General features: G+C 38.0%; 1 protein-coding gene across 1 annotated transcript in view; it reads right to left on the bottom strand.

Moving 5' to 3' along the window:
* Window positions 1-13678, bottom strand: part of SPATA16 (spermatogenesis associated 16) — a 257934-nt gene that overhangs the window by 55274 nt on the left and 188982 nt on the right. Inside the window, exon 6 of the mRNA XM_043474134.1 lies at window positions 9936-10083. Within this exon, the coding sequence (XP_043330069.1) occupies window positions 9936-10083 (148 nt within the window). The remainder of the gene's footprint in view (window positions 1-9935; window positions 10084-13678) is intronic.

Below are 13678 nucleotides of genomic sequence, written 5' to 3'. Positions count from 1 at the left end.
AGATTTTTATACGTAGTTTATTTTTATTTCACTTGAAATTCTTATTGATTCTGAAGTTTTATGTTTAATCAGCTGTATTGTATTTATTCTGGGGAAGTGCCTTAATTCCATCCCTAACAAAGTAGATTTGAGACAAACAGGAAAGATACTGCTATTTCCTTCAATATTTATTAGATTCACAGTTAGTGAAATAACATATTGTTGCTCTAATGCCCTGAATTTGGGGGGCCTGGAGTAGGATTATTTTTCCCCTCTTTGAGAATTTTAACTCTAGGCATGGGATAAGGTTTGAATTTATACTACACCTAAATATCCAGGAAATCTCAGCTCCAGAAACAAAGGCTCTTTCATTGATAGGACTCTATAGTGTTTGGAAAAATCAAAAGAAATCTCTGGGAGGAAACAAAATCAACCCAAACTCTACTGGATTCTCACAGATAAAGCCACACCAAATAGTGGCTTGCACCCAAGAGTAAAAACTTACAAATGTTACTATCTACAATGAGTGAGAGATGATGTGGTACCATAGAGAGATAGTTGGTCTTGTCCCCAGTTCCTGGTGCAGAGCTTCTATAATGCTTGGAATTTCCTGAGTGGTAAGGGATAATAGGAGTGTCTTTTGTTCTAATGAGGTGTTTCTTGGCAGCCCCCCAGAGAGTTTATGCCAGGATGGGGGCTAGTCTCAAGAAAGACCAAGCCTTGATTAGAAACTTGGAACTTTCAGCCTCATTCTTCATGCTCTGGAGATTGAACAGGCTGGAGATTGAGTTAATCACCAGTGGCCAGTGATTAAACCAATCATGATGCAACCTCCATAAACCCCCCAGATGATGGGGTTTGGAGAGCTTCTGGGTTAGTGAAGTTCATGAGGTACTGGGAGAGCGGTGCACCCAGAGAGAGCGTGGGTGTTCCCTGAACACACACACACCCCTCTACATACCTTACTTTGCCCTATGTTTTTCCATAAGATGTCACCAAAAAAACCCAAATGATCTTTTTGGCAAACCCAGTATCTCTTCAATTTGGCTGTTCTTGAATTGTATCCTTTATGATAAACTAGTAATAGTAAGTAAAGCACTTCCTGAGTACTATGAGTCATCCTGGAAAATTATAAAACCTAAATTGGGGTTTGTGGGAACCCCCAATTTATAACTTCTTGATTAGAAGTATAGGAGACCTGGGACTTGTGACTGGCATCTGAAGTGGTGGGTGGGGGCAGTCTTGTAGGATAGATCCTTTAATCTGTGAGGTCTGTATTAACTCTGGATAGTTAGTACCAAAGTTGAATTGTTAAAAGCCCAGTTGGTGGCTGAAAGTTAGAACAGTGGTAAAGAAAACAACCACATATTTGGTGTCGAAAGTGTTGTGAGGAAAAGGCAATCCTATATTTGGGGTCAGAAGTGAGATTTGCTAAAGTGGTTCTGGCTCATGGAAACATGTGGTTTGGGAAGAAAAAGATAAACGAGTGGAATTGGAGGGTGAGAAATCCTTGATTCCTGGGTGGCCACTTGTGGTGTGAAACTGCAGTTGTGCTGTGATCAATTACTAAAGATAAGAGTTACCCATTGTAGAGATGAATCCAATGCCTGGGAAGCTGATTCACTGGATGCATTAAGAAATACAAACTAACAAGAGAAAAGCAAAATATACAATCTTGGTTATCGTTACCTGTTGCAGCTAAAATGAAATTAGAAGAGAGTTCTGAATTGGATTAATATTTACAGTCCATGGGGTTGCAAAGAATGGGGCATGACTGACTGAATGACTAACACTCATTGAGATTCGAAATGGATGGCACAGAGAGACAAAGAAATAGAAAATATAAGGAACGGCTTCAGTGATAACGGAAAATTAGATGAGTAGAGGTAACAAATGTCCAGCTAAAATTCTTCAATGAAAGAATAGCAAGGAGTAAGGACTAGTATTTTTTTTAAATGTTGACACATTTTCAGAATATATGAATTTTTCAGAATATATGAATACATGATTCCTTAGATTATGGAGCGCGGTGACTTCCAGGTGAGGACAGTGTTTACGTTGGTAGGAGGTAGGGAATGGTTTGGGATTTTTCAGAGGCCAGTAGAGAGGATACCTGGAGAGCTAGCAACATTTTTTTTTTTTTTACTTTATTTAACCTGTAACAATTAGTTTAGCTGAGCATTCGTTTTGTGTAAATTTAAATGTCTGTGATATTTCACAATAAAAATGATTTAAAGAATAAATGAGAAAAGATGAATAACTTGGCTGAGGGGACTTTCCGAGTGGTCCAGTGGTTAAAAAACTGCACTTCCAATGCAGAGGGCCCGGGTTCAGTCCCTTGTCTGGTAACTAAGATCCCACAGGCCAATGTGTCTTGGCCAAAAAGTAAATTAAAAAAAAAAAAAAAAAGAATGACAAATAACTTGGATGGGGCTCTATTTTAGGTGTGAAAAGCAGTGATTATCTTTGGACCACAAGATCATCAAGAAAAGCTCCTGCCTAAAAGGTATAAGGTAACTGAGCCAAGTATTAAAGCATAAGTAAATAGGACCTGAATGCCAAATATGTAAAACTGAAGGAAAAAAAGGATAATACTGCAAAATAGAAATTTCCAATTCTGTGCACAACCAACTTGTAGAGTTTAAAATTAAGAACTAGAGACATTGTTTTACATGATTGAGAGTTCAGTCTTTAGGGATTTTAATGCTCAGCTGCATGATTCATTAGATGGCAGTGCCTAATGATTAGCTCTAATATTACAGAGTGGCTATATTAGACAACATAAGTAAGTGTTTCAGGAAAAACCAAATCTTAACATGAATATTTACCTCACTGCTTCTTTACCTGCCGAAATGAGCTCAGTTTATTTTGAAATTATTATGGAGCTTTTTTTTTTTTTTTTTTAATGTAGACTGAGGTAACAGGTGCTGTTAAGGCTGCCAAGATTGACATCAGAAAGGGATTACTCTGTTTATGAAGGAATAAACTTGGGGAGTGTATTTGGAGAGCTTAGAGTGGGAAAAGAGACTTGGAGGGAAGCTGCCATGTAAGTGTGTGCACGTGTACATTATCAGGTTTTTCTGAGCATGATGGATAAAATACCTCTGACATCTGCTTTCTGCCACGTATCTCATTCCAACCACACCACCTTGCCCCAACACACTGGTTTTTCTTAAGAGACTAGAGTAAAAGCTTACATTACTTCCATTTATTTTTGAACTACTGACTGGTATTTCTTTAAATGAAACATTGTTTGTCTTCAGTCAGGTCCCATAAGAAAACACATTAAGCAGGATTCATTACACTTTCAGAGAGGTCCAGGAGAAATGCAATCATAGAAGGCAAGAGACAGTAGATGATGGAGACCAGAGGTGAGCAATGTTGTAACCTGCTACTGCAAAGGATAAGTGGGCTGCTCACTGAGAAGTGTTTACTTTCATTAGATAGAATAGTGCTGGAACACCACTCTTCCCACTGGGAAGACCAACAGTTTAATATTTTAAGAACAGAGACTTTAGCCCCATATATGAGGAATTTCTTTACTTTGGGAATGATTCTCTATTTCTACAAAGAATTCTCGTGGTACAAACATGAGATGATTTATCTTTATAACCAACCTGGCTGTAACACTTTCATGATGATATTGGAGATGTAGGCTCTTTAATTCTATAATCTTTTCCATTTGATAAAGTGAGTTAGAAAGAAGAGGAAAATAGTTTAATCTTAGAAATTCTTGATCATGATAAAATTATAATATTTTGAAGAAGAAAGAATAAAATAAGGAATTTTAACTTTACAATTTAGATAGCATAAGACTGTAGTATCCTTACTGGTAAATGATGACTGAACAAGAACAAGGTTATAAATTTCAGTGAAAAGCAATTTTTAAAGGTCTATTTTAAAACAATATATTATTCCTCTGAAAATACATATTTACTCTTGGGAATTAAATTACATTGGAAAGACAAAATATGACTCTATCCACCTAAGTGTTAAAGTAATTGATATCTGATCCAGAAAACTTTTCTATTAAACATTACTAAGCACAGATCCATTACTGAATATTTATTTATTTAGCAAATAAATCTTGATATTTTCATCAAGTGGAGACAGGATATGCTTATTGTATTACTTTATTATTATTAAAATACAACCATGCAAGAATAAGAACTATAAAGAATTGCATTATTTCATTGGAATAAATGAATAAAAATCTCAAGCAAAATCTTTATAAATGAAAACATAATAATTCTAGGGTTAGTGAATTATTATTTGTTTTATATATGCTGACTACTCTGCATGAATCAAACTAGATTTTTCCTTAAATAAGAAAAATGGATAGCTACACTGCTAAAATTCAGTCATTTTTTTCCTCCATGAGTTGTAGTACAATATAGCTCTATTATAATATAGCTTTAAGATTTTGGTGGGTCTTACCACATTCCCCACATAGCAAAGAATGCACAGTGAATTCCTGAGGATATATAAGCCTGGTTGTCCAATGAGGCAGATTTGAATTTTGACCCTCCCTTATCAGTCTTGTAGAAGTTATAAGGGCCCATGGCTGATTCATGTCAATGTATGGCAAAAACCACTACAATATTGTAAAGTAATTAGCCTCCAACTAATAAAAATAAATGAAAAAACAAACAAAAAAAAGAAGTTATAAGGGCAATACAGTCTTAGTGCTGCCACCGAGGGAGGCTTCCCTGGTGGCTCAGTCAGTAAAGAATCCGCCTGCAATGTGGGAGACCTGGGTTCAATCTTTGGGTTAGGAAGATCCCCTGGAGAAGGACACGGCATCCTACTTGAGTATTCTTGCCTGGAGAATTCCAAGGACCGGGGCGCCTGGTGGGCTACAGTCCGTGGGATTTCAAAGAGTCGGACATAACTGAGCGATTAAGCACAGCGCTGAGGGTGAAGTGAGTTTTTCTCATGATAAATCACTAATTTAGTTGGCTTATTTAATAAGAAATTAAAACTATTTAGACCTCTATGAATTTCAAAGTGAGTGTTTTTTTTTTTTTTACAGTTTTTTTTCCCTTTGCAATTTATTTTTCATGTGAAAAATCTCTGATAAGGGTGACTGTGAATTAGGGGTTAGCTAGAAAGAACACACTGCCTGGGGGATCTCTATCATGAATGCTCTTCTTGCTTATCACCATCACCTCTTCCAGCTATTACTGGGCTCACAGCATTGTCACATGATCGAAGAGTAATGAACTCAATTCTGTGTATGCTTAATGAAGGTGACCTGGAGTTGGGCAGAGTTTCTGAGTTGGAGGCTTGTCTGCCAGCCTCTGCTGGGAGAGCTAAATGTATTAGTCTCCAAGTTTTAATGATAATACCTACTTCTCCTGTAGAACTTTGATAGGTAGACTTTTCATCCAAGATCTTCAAGGTACAGATTTTATGACCTTCATCTGCTGACTGTTGATTTAGATGACTTCTAAAACTCTTGTGGTCCCAGTTTTTCCTGCTACAATGCAAACTGTGTAATTGTGTTCTATCTCCTGTGGGGCATCTGTGTCTCTCCTGAAACGTTCCCTTTCTTTGAGTGGGTACAAACACATATGTATGAGAACATCCACCTGTAGTTGTTCGAGGAACGATGAGTGAGTGGGAGGTGGAAGGGAATGTACACAAGCTGAGTGTTTCTGAGGATGAGTTTGACTGAACATGGAGGGATGTTTATCCTTTCTCCATTGAGTTCACATGAATTTATTGTGCACACTGTAGATGGAGTAGGAAACCACCTACTTGTTATGATGTAAGGTAGTCTGTTAGAGTTAAGTCACCTGGTTTAACAAAGAACCTCCAAATCTCAGTGATCTGAGACAAGATAATTTTTTTTTTATTCGTATAGGTATTCATATGCCTTCCATATGGTCATTCAGGGATCCAAGCTTCTTTTGCCTTGTAGCTTCTTTAGTTCTGGAGTTCCACCCATTCAGTCAGTGGCAAGGGAAAGAGAATTCTATATGGCAGAAGTTTATGGGTCAAGCCTGTGAGTGGCATATATTATTTCTATCCACATTCAAACACTGTCTGTTGTTTGAACACCAACCTCACTGAACTGTAAAGAAAGCTGGAAATGTCTTCTAGTTATGCATATGGGGGAAAAGAAAATAGTTTGGTAAACAACTAGGTAGTCTTTACCACTTTCAGTGGCAAGGACTTCTATTCCCAAACTGCTCTTTCATCTGTTTTCTCCTCCACCATTCTTTTAATTAGAATCAGCCTTCCATTCCACAGTTTGAGCTTAGGTTTTAATTAAAATATTCTTTACAAGAGAGGAAAAATACAGTCCAACTTTCACCCTGAAGTATAAATGACTAGAGTCAGGTATATTGTAGCATTACCTAATATAGTGTCTGGAATATATGTACTTAATAAATGTTTGATGAATAAATAAGTAGCTGAATATACCACTCATCTCCATTGTAGATCTTCTTCTTTTCCTGAGGATCTTGGGATTCTGGAGCATGGAAAAAAGGATAAGAGAAATGGCAGAATAACACAGCAAGTTGGAGAGAGGACTCAAGTGACTTCCAGTCTCCAGGGGAGAAGAGGAAACTTCTAGAGTAGGATCTAGAATTAGCATTCTGGCAGGGAGAGGGGATCTTAGAAAGTAGCTCTTGTCTGGGCCAATTTGTGTGATAGGGTGGCTGGTGTACATATAAGAAGAATCTGCACCAGGAAGCACTATGGGGACTCATATAGGTGCCCTTGGGTGACCTGACGTGTCACATAAGTGAGCCCATCAGGTCCTCCTCAGACCAACAGAGCTGTCTCAAGTTGCACTAGCCATGTAATCAGCAGCTGTGGCAGCCTGCACCAGACTTTGGAAGAGGACTCTTTCCTCACATGCCCTCAGGCTTCTGGGCTTCCCTGATGGCTCAGCAGGTACAGAATCCACCTGCAATACAGGAGACACACGTTAGATCCCTGGGTTGGGAAGATCCTCTGAAGGAGGGCATGGCAACGCATTCCAGTATTTTAGCCTGAGGAATCTCATGGACAGAGGATCCTGGCAGGCTACAGTCCAGTGGATCACAATGGCTTAGACTGAGCACAAGCTCAAGCAAGCACAAGCAAGAGTGTTGAAACCAGAGTAGGAGGAGAATAAAGTCCCGTGGAAAGGGGGAATAAATGGAGAATTAGATCAGATAATTACTGAAGAGAATCTAAATTTTAGAAATGATTGGATGGGATTGTGTCCCATGGGGTGGGAGAGAATACATTTTTGGCTCTGGGCAGATCAAAGGCAAACATACGTAGGTTAAAAAAAGTCTTATGTTTGTACATATTTACTGTGTAATTGTCCAGTTACACTGCATGACTGTTGAAATAAGTAACTGAATACATTTTTGGCAACATGGAAGCTTCTTAACTTCTATCAAAGCAGATGAAAGGAGAATCCTGGGGCTTCCCCGGTGGATCAGCGGTAAAGAATCCACATGCCAATGCAGGAGACACAGAAGGTGAGGGTTCGATCCTTGGGTTGGCAAGATCTTCGGAGGAGGAGGAAATGACAGTCCACTTGACTATTCTGGAAAATTCCATGGACAGAGGAGCCTGGTAGGGTACAGTCCATAGTGTTGCAAAGAGTCAGTGTGACTGAGCATGTTCGCCACAACAAAACACTATTCTTCTAGGCCCCATCTTTCTTTATATGACTCACTGTCTAGCTACTGCCTTTGGCTACTGATACCTGCCCACATCATCACTCGGGACCTCTTGTGAGAAATATACAGAAGCTAAAGACCACATGTGACCTCCTCTCTTCCTCACCTTGGAATTACTTGAGGGGAAAAAAGATGCCGCTAAGACTTGCACATACGGTTAGCAATACTGGTTTCACCATCATTCCAGCAATAGCTTTGGAGACACCCTTTAATCAGTGCAACAGAGGCAAATGATGCATGTCATCAATGTAACAGTCTGTTAACCCAAAGTACCCATCATACAGAGCAAAGAACCCAACCAGTCCTTATGAAATTTAAAATTCAAGATCGCCTTCTCTGCCTCCCCTTCTCCTTCAGAGACTGCATCTTTTCTCTCTCTGTTCTCATACAGCGCTGTCACAATCTGGCAATTAGTAATCATAAAATAATAGAAACAATCATCAGTAACTTATAATTATCTTCTCTTCCATAGTATAAGATTCTTTAGCATGAATCGCCTTGCCGACAAATCATAATTCATCTTGATAACAAGTTTGATGGAGTTACGTGAGACATGAATCTGGCTCATTAATGTTGTTATTGTTTTTAAATCCTCAGTGGCAACAGTGCTTCCTAAGTATTAATTAATCTTCATAACTTCTCTGTGAAGTAGGTTAAATATAACTAAATTTATTCTACCAATAGAGAAATTGGCAAATTGGTGATCTCCTCAATGAATCTCTCTTCATTACCAATGGATCTGAGAGCAGATGTGGAAATAACTGAATCTTATCAATTTTCCATGATACAAGATTGACATAACTTGTCAATTGCTTGCTCTTGATTTCACTCTTTTCCTCCCCAAAGCCCTCTGAAGATATCCATAACAAAATGATGTGATTTATAACAATTAGAAAAAATTGTGAGTTCTGAAATATTTTTATCTACTTTCTTAAAAATGCTCAAATTAAGTAAATTAGCATCAGTGGTCATTATAGCATGTGATTTCTTCTCTTTCTATGCCTTCAAATTTTCATTGTTCCTTAAGGTTTTACTTGTTATATCTTTAAAATACCTTTTTTTTTTTTTTTTGAAGAGCTTGAGGCATTGTGGAAGAAACAGATTCCATAGGACCCAAAGTTAATGTTTTCATCCCATCTTGGCTTCTATCAGATGGAAATAAGGTACCTCAATGCAACGACATGGATTCAAATCCAAGGCTCGCTGCCACTGATGTGGTGGTTTTCTGCATATCTTTGGAAAAACTATTTGTTTCTTCTGGTTACCATTTTCTCATTTCTACATGAGAATCATCTTAGTCACTTAAGTTATGAGAGTAACAAGAGATAATATATGTTGAGTAGCCGACACCTTAAAAGCGATCACTAATGGAGAATATTATTAATCATATAAATCAGTGATTTGGCTCCAAAACCCTAACAAAAGGACTGCAGGGGGCTTAGCAGGAAGATACAATATTAGGTGTATGTACTTAGAGATTATGCTTAACATGGTAGTCATTGTTGATGGGCTTTTAATTTTGGAAGTAACAAAATGGTCTTTAATATTGTTTTAAGTCAATGATTTAAAGACAGTAAAACGGCAATAACAAAAGCTTTTGACAACTCTTAGTATCTTAGATAACTAGATATTTCTATCTCCATTAGGGGTTGGTTCTTGATTTAACACAAGAAAATTCTTAATTTAGAATAACATTTGGAGCGTAGTAGAAAGTATTGAATGAATAAAAGCAATTGGCTTCCAGAGACAAAAACAGCAAAAAAGAACACCACCAGTGTTGTGTTCTTTGTATACACTTGACTATCCAGATTTCCTTTGGATACCAGTGGCTGAAGGACATTAAAAAAAATTTAAAAAAAGGGGGCATTTGAGGTATGAGATAGATGGAGCAAAGAAAATAAAAGGGACTGGAGAAAAAATTTCATCTTCAGGAAAATACTAGAATCACCTAATCTACTGATGAAGGATATGAAAAAAGGTGACATCTTACACAAGTTACTCCTTCATTTTTTTTTTTTAATAGTCTTAGAGTTTCTAAGTGTTACCTCTCCTCTTAAAAAAAAGAAACATGACCAATGACACAAGGGATATTACACTAGACCTATAAGGCTAGCTCGACATAAAACCTAGAAATAACTTTCTATTTCAACTCAACAGATTAATAAAAAAAAATCCTTAGAACAAAATAACAAAAGTCAGAAACATCCCTGTATCTGTTTTTTATGGAAATAAAGCGTCACCTGATACTTTGAAGATACTGATTCTTACCTGTGTAGATATACTCCACGTATGCAGGATGAATTTTTGTGAAAACTTCTTTTACTTTTTCTATTTTATCAGCTCTGATTTTTGTTGCAAATGGTGTGTACATAACTGAGAAAGATTCCGCTCTGGTGATGGCTTCTTCAATCATGGCCTAAGAGGAAACAAATAACCCATTTGGCATCAATAACAATATATGACTTTTTAAGAATGTAAAAAAAATATAATTACCTTTATGGATGATTTAAAAATCTATATACTGTACTGCAGAGATAACATTTTGGTCTTGAATATTCATTAGAATGAACTTTTAATTAGTTCTGGAAATACTATTTCATATTAGGAAAACCAATTAAATGGAGAAAGTTTGTAAACAGACACCTCTAAACTGAGCTTGCTTTAAGATAAAAATAAAAAATCTATTTTCTGAGGTGTCATTTTTAACTTGGTCTGAAACATCAAATTCTTAAATCTAATATAATTATCTTATGAACAGACACTGATAAGCAATTTGTTCTTTAAAAAAGTAATTAAAAGATCTAGATTTAAGTATTGTCTATAAATAACCTGACAAGCTAGACAAACTATGTTTCTCTTCTTCCAATATCTGGCAAAGTCATTTGGAGGATAAAAAAAAAAAACCTTTCTCAATTCCCTCCTAGCAAAGCTTTCCTTCCCTGTAGATCACAATGGTCGAGCCATTTGAGATGAATTCAGCTATTTAAGAATCTCTTTAAATTTTCTTTGTTCATGTATGGTACCATTCTTGATAAAGCTTGTCATCACTCCGAGCTTCCTGTTTTAACAAGGTCCATTACTATTTGAAACAGACCAAAAGGGAAGTTATGTGAAGTTTTAAAAAGGAATTTATTCCTTTCCTACAACTTTTCCTTCTAACAAGCCTTGACAATTGAATAAAAAGTGGAATTGTCTGTAGTTATCTCATTTTTCTGAAAATAGCATAAAAGAATATTATAAAAATCCACAACACTGTCCTTTCCAGGTTTGATGAACTGGAAGGGGGAACAAAGAACATGATTGTGATGCCAAATCTGGAGCCAGCACTTAGATGGAGGTAGCCATGGATTATGAAGCAGTGGAGTCTGAGGGTGCAGCAGGTCTGGATGCTAAGGCCTGGATGCTACGATGGAAGGCTTACAAAGGGGAATGCAGGCAGCAGGTCTGGAATTCAGAGATGTGGATTAAGAACTCAAGCTGTTTAGGTACCAGGTTCTGGTCTTCCAACAAAAATAAATATCCTTTATATTGGGTAGGGGAATATTTTCTCCAGCTTCATGCTTTGTTGTTCATTGCTGGAACATGGAATATGCTGGAATATTTTTATTGGTTCAGCTAATTCTGGGATGGCCTGTCCAGACCAAGAATGTTAGTAGTTGTACCTGGATTCATGTGGAGTGAGGTGCTGAAGAAGGAAGCTGTTCTAGACCTCAGTTCTAAGGTCTTGATCTGCCTTCACTGACTTTTGTAGGCTCCTAGTTCCTGTGTGAGTTTGCTAGGGCCACCATAACAAAGTTTCACAGACTGGGTGGCTGAAACAACATAAATTAATTTTATCATAGTTCCAGTGGCTAAAAGTCTGAGATCCAGGTGTTTATTTCTTTTTAGACCCTCTCTTTGGCTAGTAGATGGCCAGGTACTTTCTCCTGTGTTTTCACATGTTTTCCCTTCTGTGTGTGTCTGTATTCTAATCTCCTCTTATAAGAACACTGGTCATATGGATTATTGTTGCTCAGTCACCCAGTCATGTCTGACCCCATGGGCTGCAGCACACCAGGCCTCCCTGTCCCTCACCACTTCCTGGAGTTTGCCCAAGTTCGTATCAATTGCATAGTGATGCCATCCAGCCATCTCATACTCTGACACCCTCTTCTTCTGCCCTCCATCTTTCCTAGCATCAGGGATTTTTCCAAAGAGTTGGCTGTTTGCATCAGATGTCCAAAATACTGGAACTTCAGGTTCAGGACTAGCCCTTCCAATGAGTATTCAGGCTTAATTTCCTTTAAGGTTGACTGGTTTGATCTCCTTGCTGTCCAAGGAACTCTCAGGAGTCTTCCCCAGCACCACAGTTTGAAGGCATCAGTTTTTGGCATTTAGTCTTCTTTATGAACCAACTCTCACATCTGTACATGACTACTGGAAAAACCATAGCTTTGACTCTATGGACCTTTGTTGGCAAAGTGATGTTTCTGCTTTTTAATATGCTGTCTAGGTTTATCATAGCTTTTCTTCCAAGGAGCTAGCCTCTTTTAATTTCATGGCTGCAGTCACCTTCTGCAATGATTTAAGAGTCCAAGAAAATGAAGTCTGTCACTGTTTCCACTGTTTCCCTGTCTATTTGCCATGAAGTGATGGGACTGGATGCCATGATCTTAGATTTTTGAATGTTGAGGTTTAAGCCAGCCTTTTCACTCTCCTCTTTCATCAAGAGGCTTTTTAGTTCCTCTTCACTTTCTGCCATTAGAGTGGTATCATCTGCATATTTGAGGTTGTTGATGTTTCTCCCACCTATCTTGATTCCAGCTTACAACTCATCCAGCTGGGCATTTCTCATGATGTTAAACAAACAGGAGACAACAGACAGGCCTGTCATACTCCTTTCCCAATATTGAACCAGCCCAGTTCTAACTGTTGCTTTTTGACTAGCAAACAGATTTCTCAGGAGATAGGTATGATGGTCTGGTATTCCCATCTCTTTAAGAGCTTTCCACAGTTTGTTGTGATCCACACAGTCAAAGGCTTTATATTGGTTTAAATCCCATTTAAAGACCTCATTTTAACTTAATTACCTTTTTAAAGACCCTATTTGCAAATACCATCACCATCTATAGCCTGGGGTTAGGACTAGCATATGAATTTTGTAGGGGGCATCACACTTCCTAACATCCAAGTAGCCTTTCTGGTGGTCTCTCTGAATATCTTGGTGAAGGATATGTTGCTTTAAATTCTGGATCAAATAATTTTAGTGGAGGTATTTAATCTTCTACTTTGCTCCCAGAAAGGTATTAACAGTATCCCAGTAAGGCCAAGACAGAAGAAAACACTCTCTCCATCCCATTTCTCTTCCAGCTGCTGGCAGCTTAAGTGATGCTGGCAGAATAGCTTTGCTAAGCCATCGCCCAGCAGGACAGGAAGACTCGTGCCCAAGAGCCTACACCAGCTTTGTTTTTGCAAGTGGCAGAAGAGTGGTTTTCATATGACAGTTTGATCTGCTTGTTTAAGGCACTGTGCTCTTGGCTTAATGCTCAAGACATGGCATTCAGGCTTTGACAGTGTTCTCCACTCAGGGGGGTATATGCTGGAGTGTGGCCTCCCTCTCTCTTCACTCAGAGTCAATAGAATTGGGGTTCTTTTGTGGCTTCTGCTCCCCATCTTGAACATGAGTAAAGAAGTGAGTGAGTGAGCAGAGTGTGTAAGAATAAAATTGATCTTTCAATGGAGACACTTTCTCAGATAAAATTACTAGAGCCCCAAAAAGAAATATTGCAATGTAATTTTAAATATATATTTACATATAAAGTTTTAAACACATATATTTATTTTATTTTATTTTTTTTTAATTTATTTGTTTTTTCAGTGGGTTTTGTCATACATTGATATGAATCAGCCATAGAGTTACACGTATTCCCCATCCTGATCCCCCCTCCCACCTCCCTCTCCACCCGATTCCTCTGGGTCTTCCCAGTGCACCAGGCCCGAGCACTTGTCTCATGCATCCCACCTGGGCTGGT

The sequence above is a fragment of the Cervus canadensis genome, chromosome 7 (assembly GCF_019320065.1).
Source record: "Cervus canadensis isolate Bull #8, Minnesota chromosome 7, ASM1932006v1, whole genome shotgun sequence".
Classification (NCBI taxonomy): domain Eukaryota; kingdom Metazoa; phylum Chordata; class Mammalia; order Artiodactyla; family Cervidae; genus Cervus; species Cervus canadensis.
The sequence above is the reverse complement of the archived record's forward strand: the minus strand, read 5'-3'. Positions and strand labels throughout refer to the sequence as shown.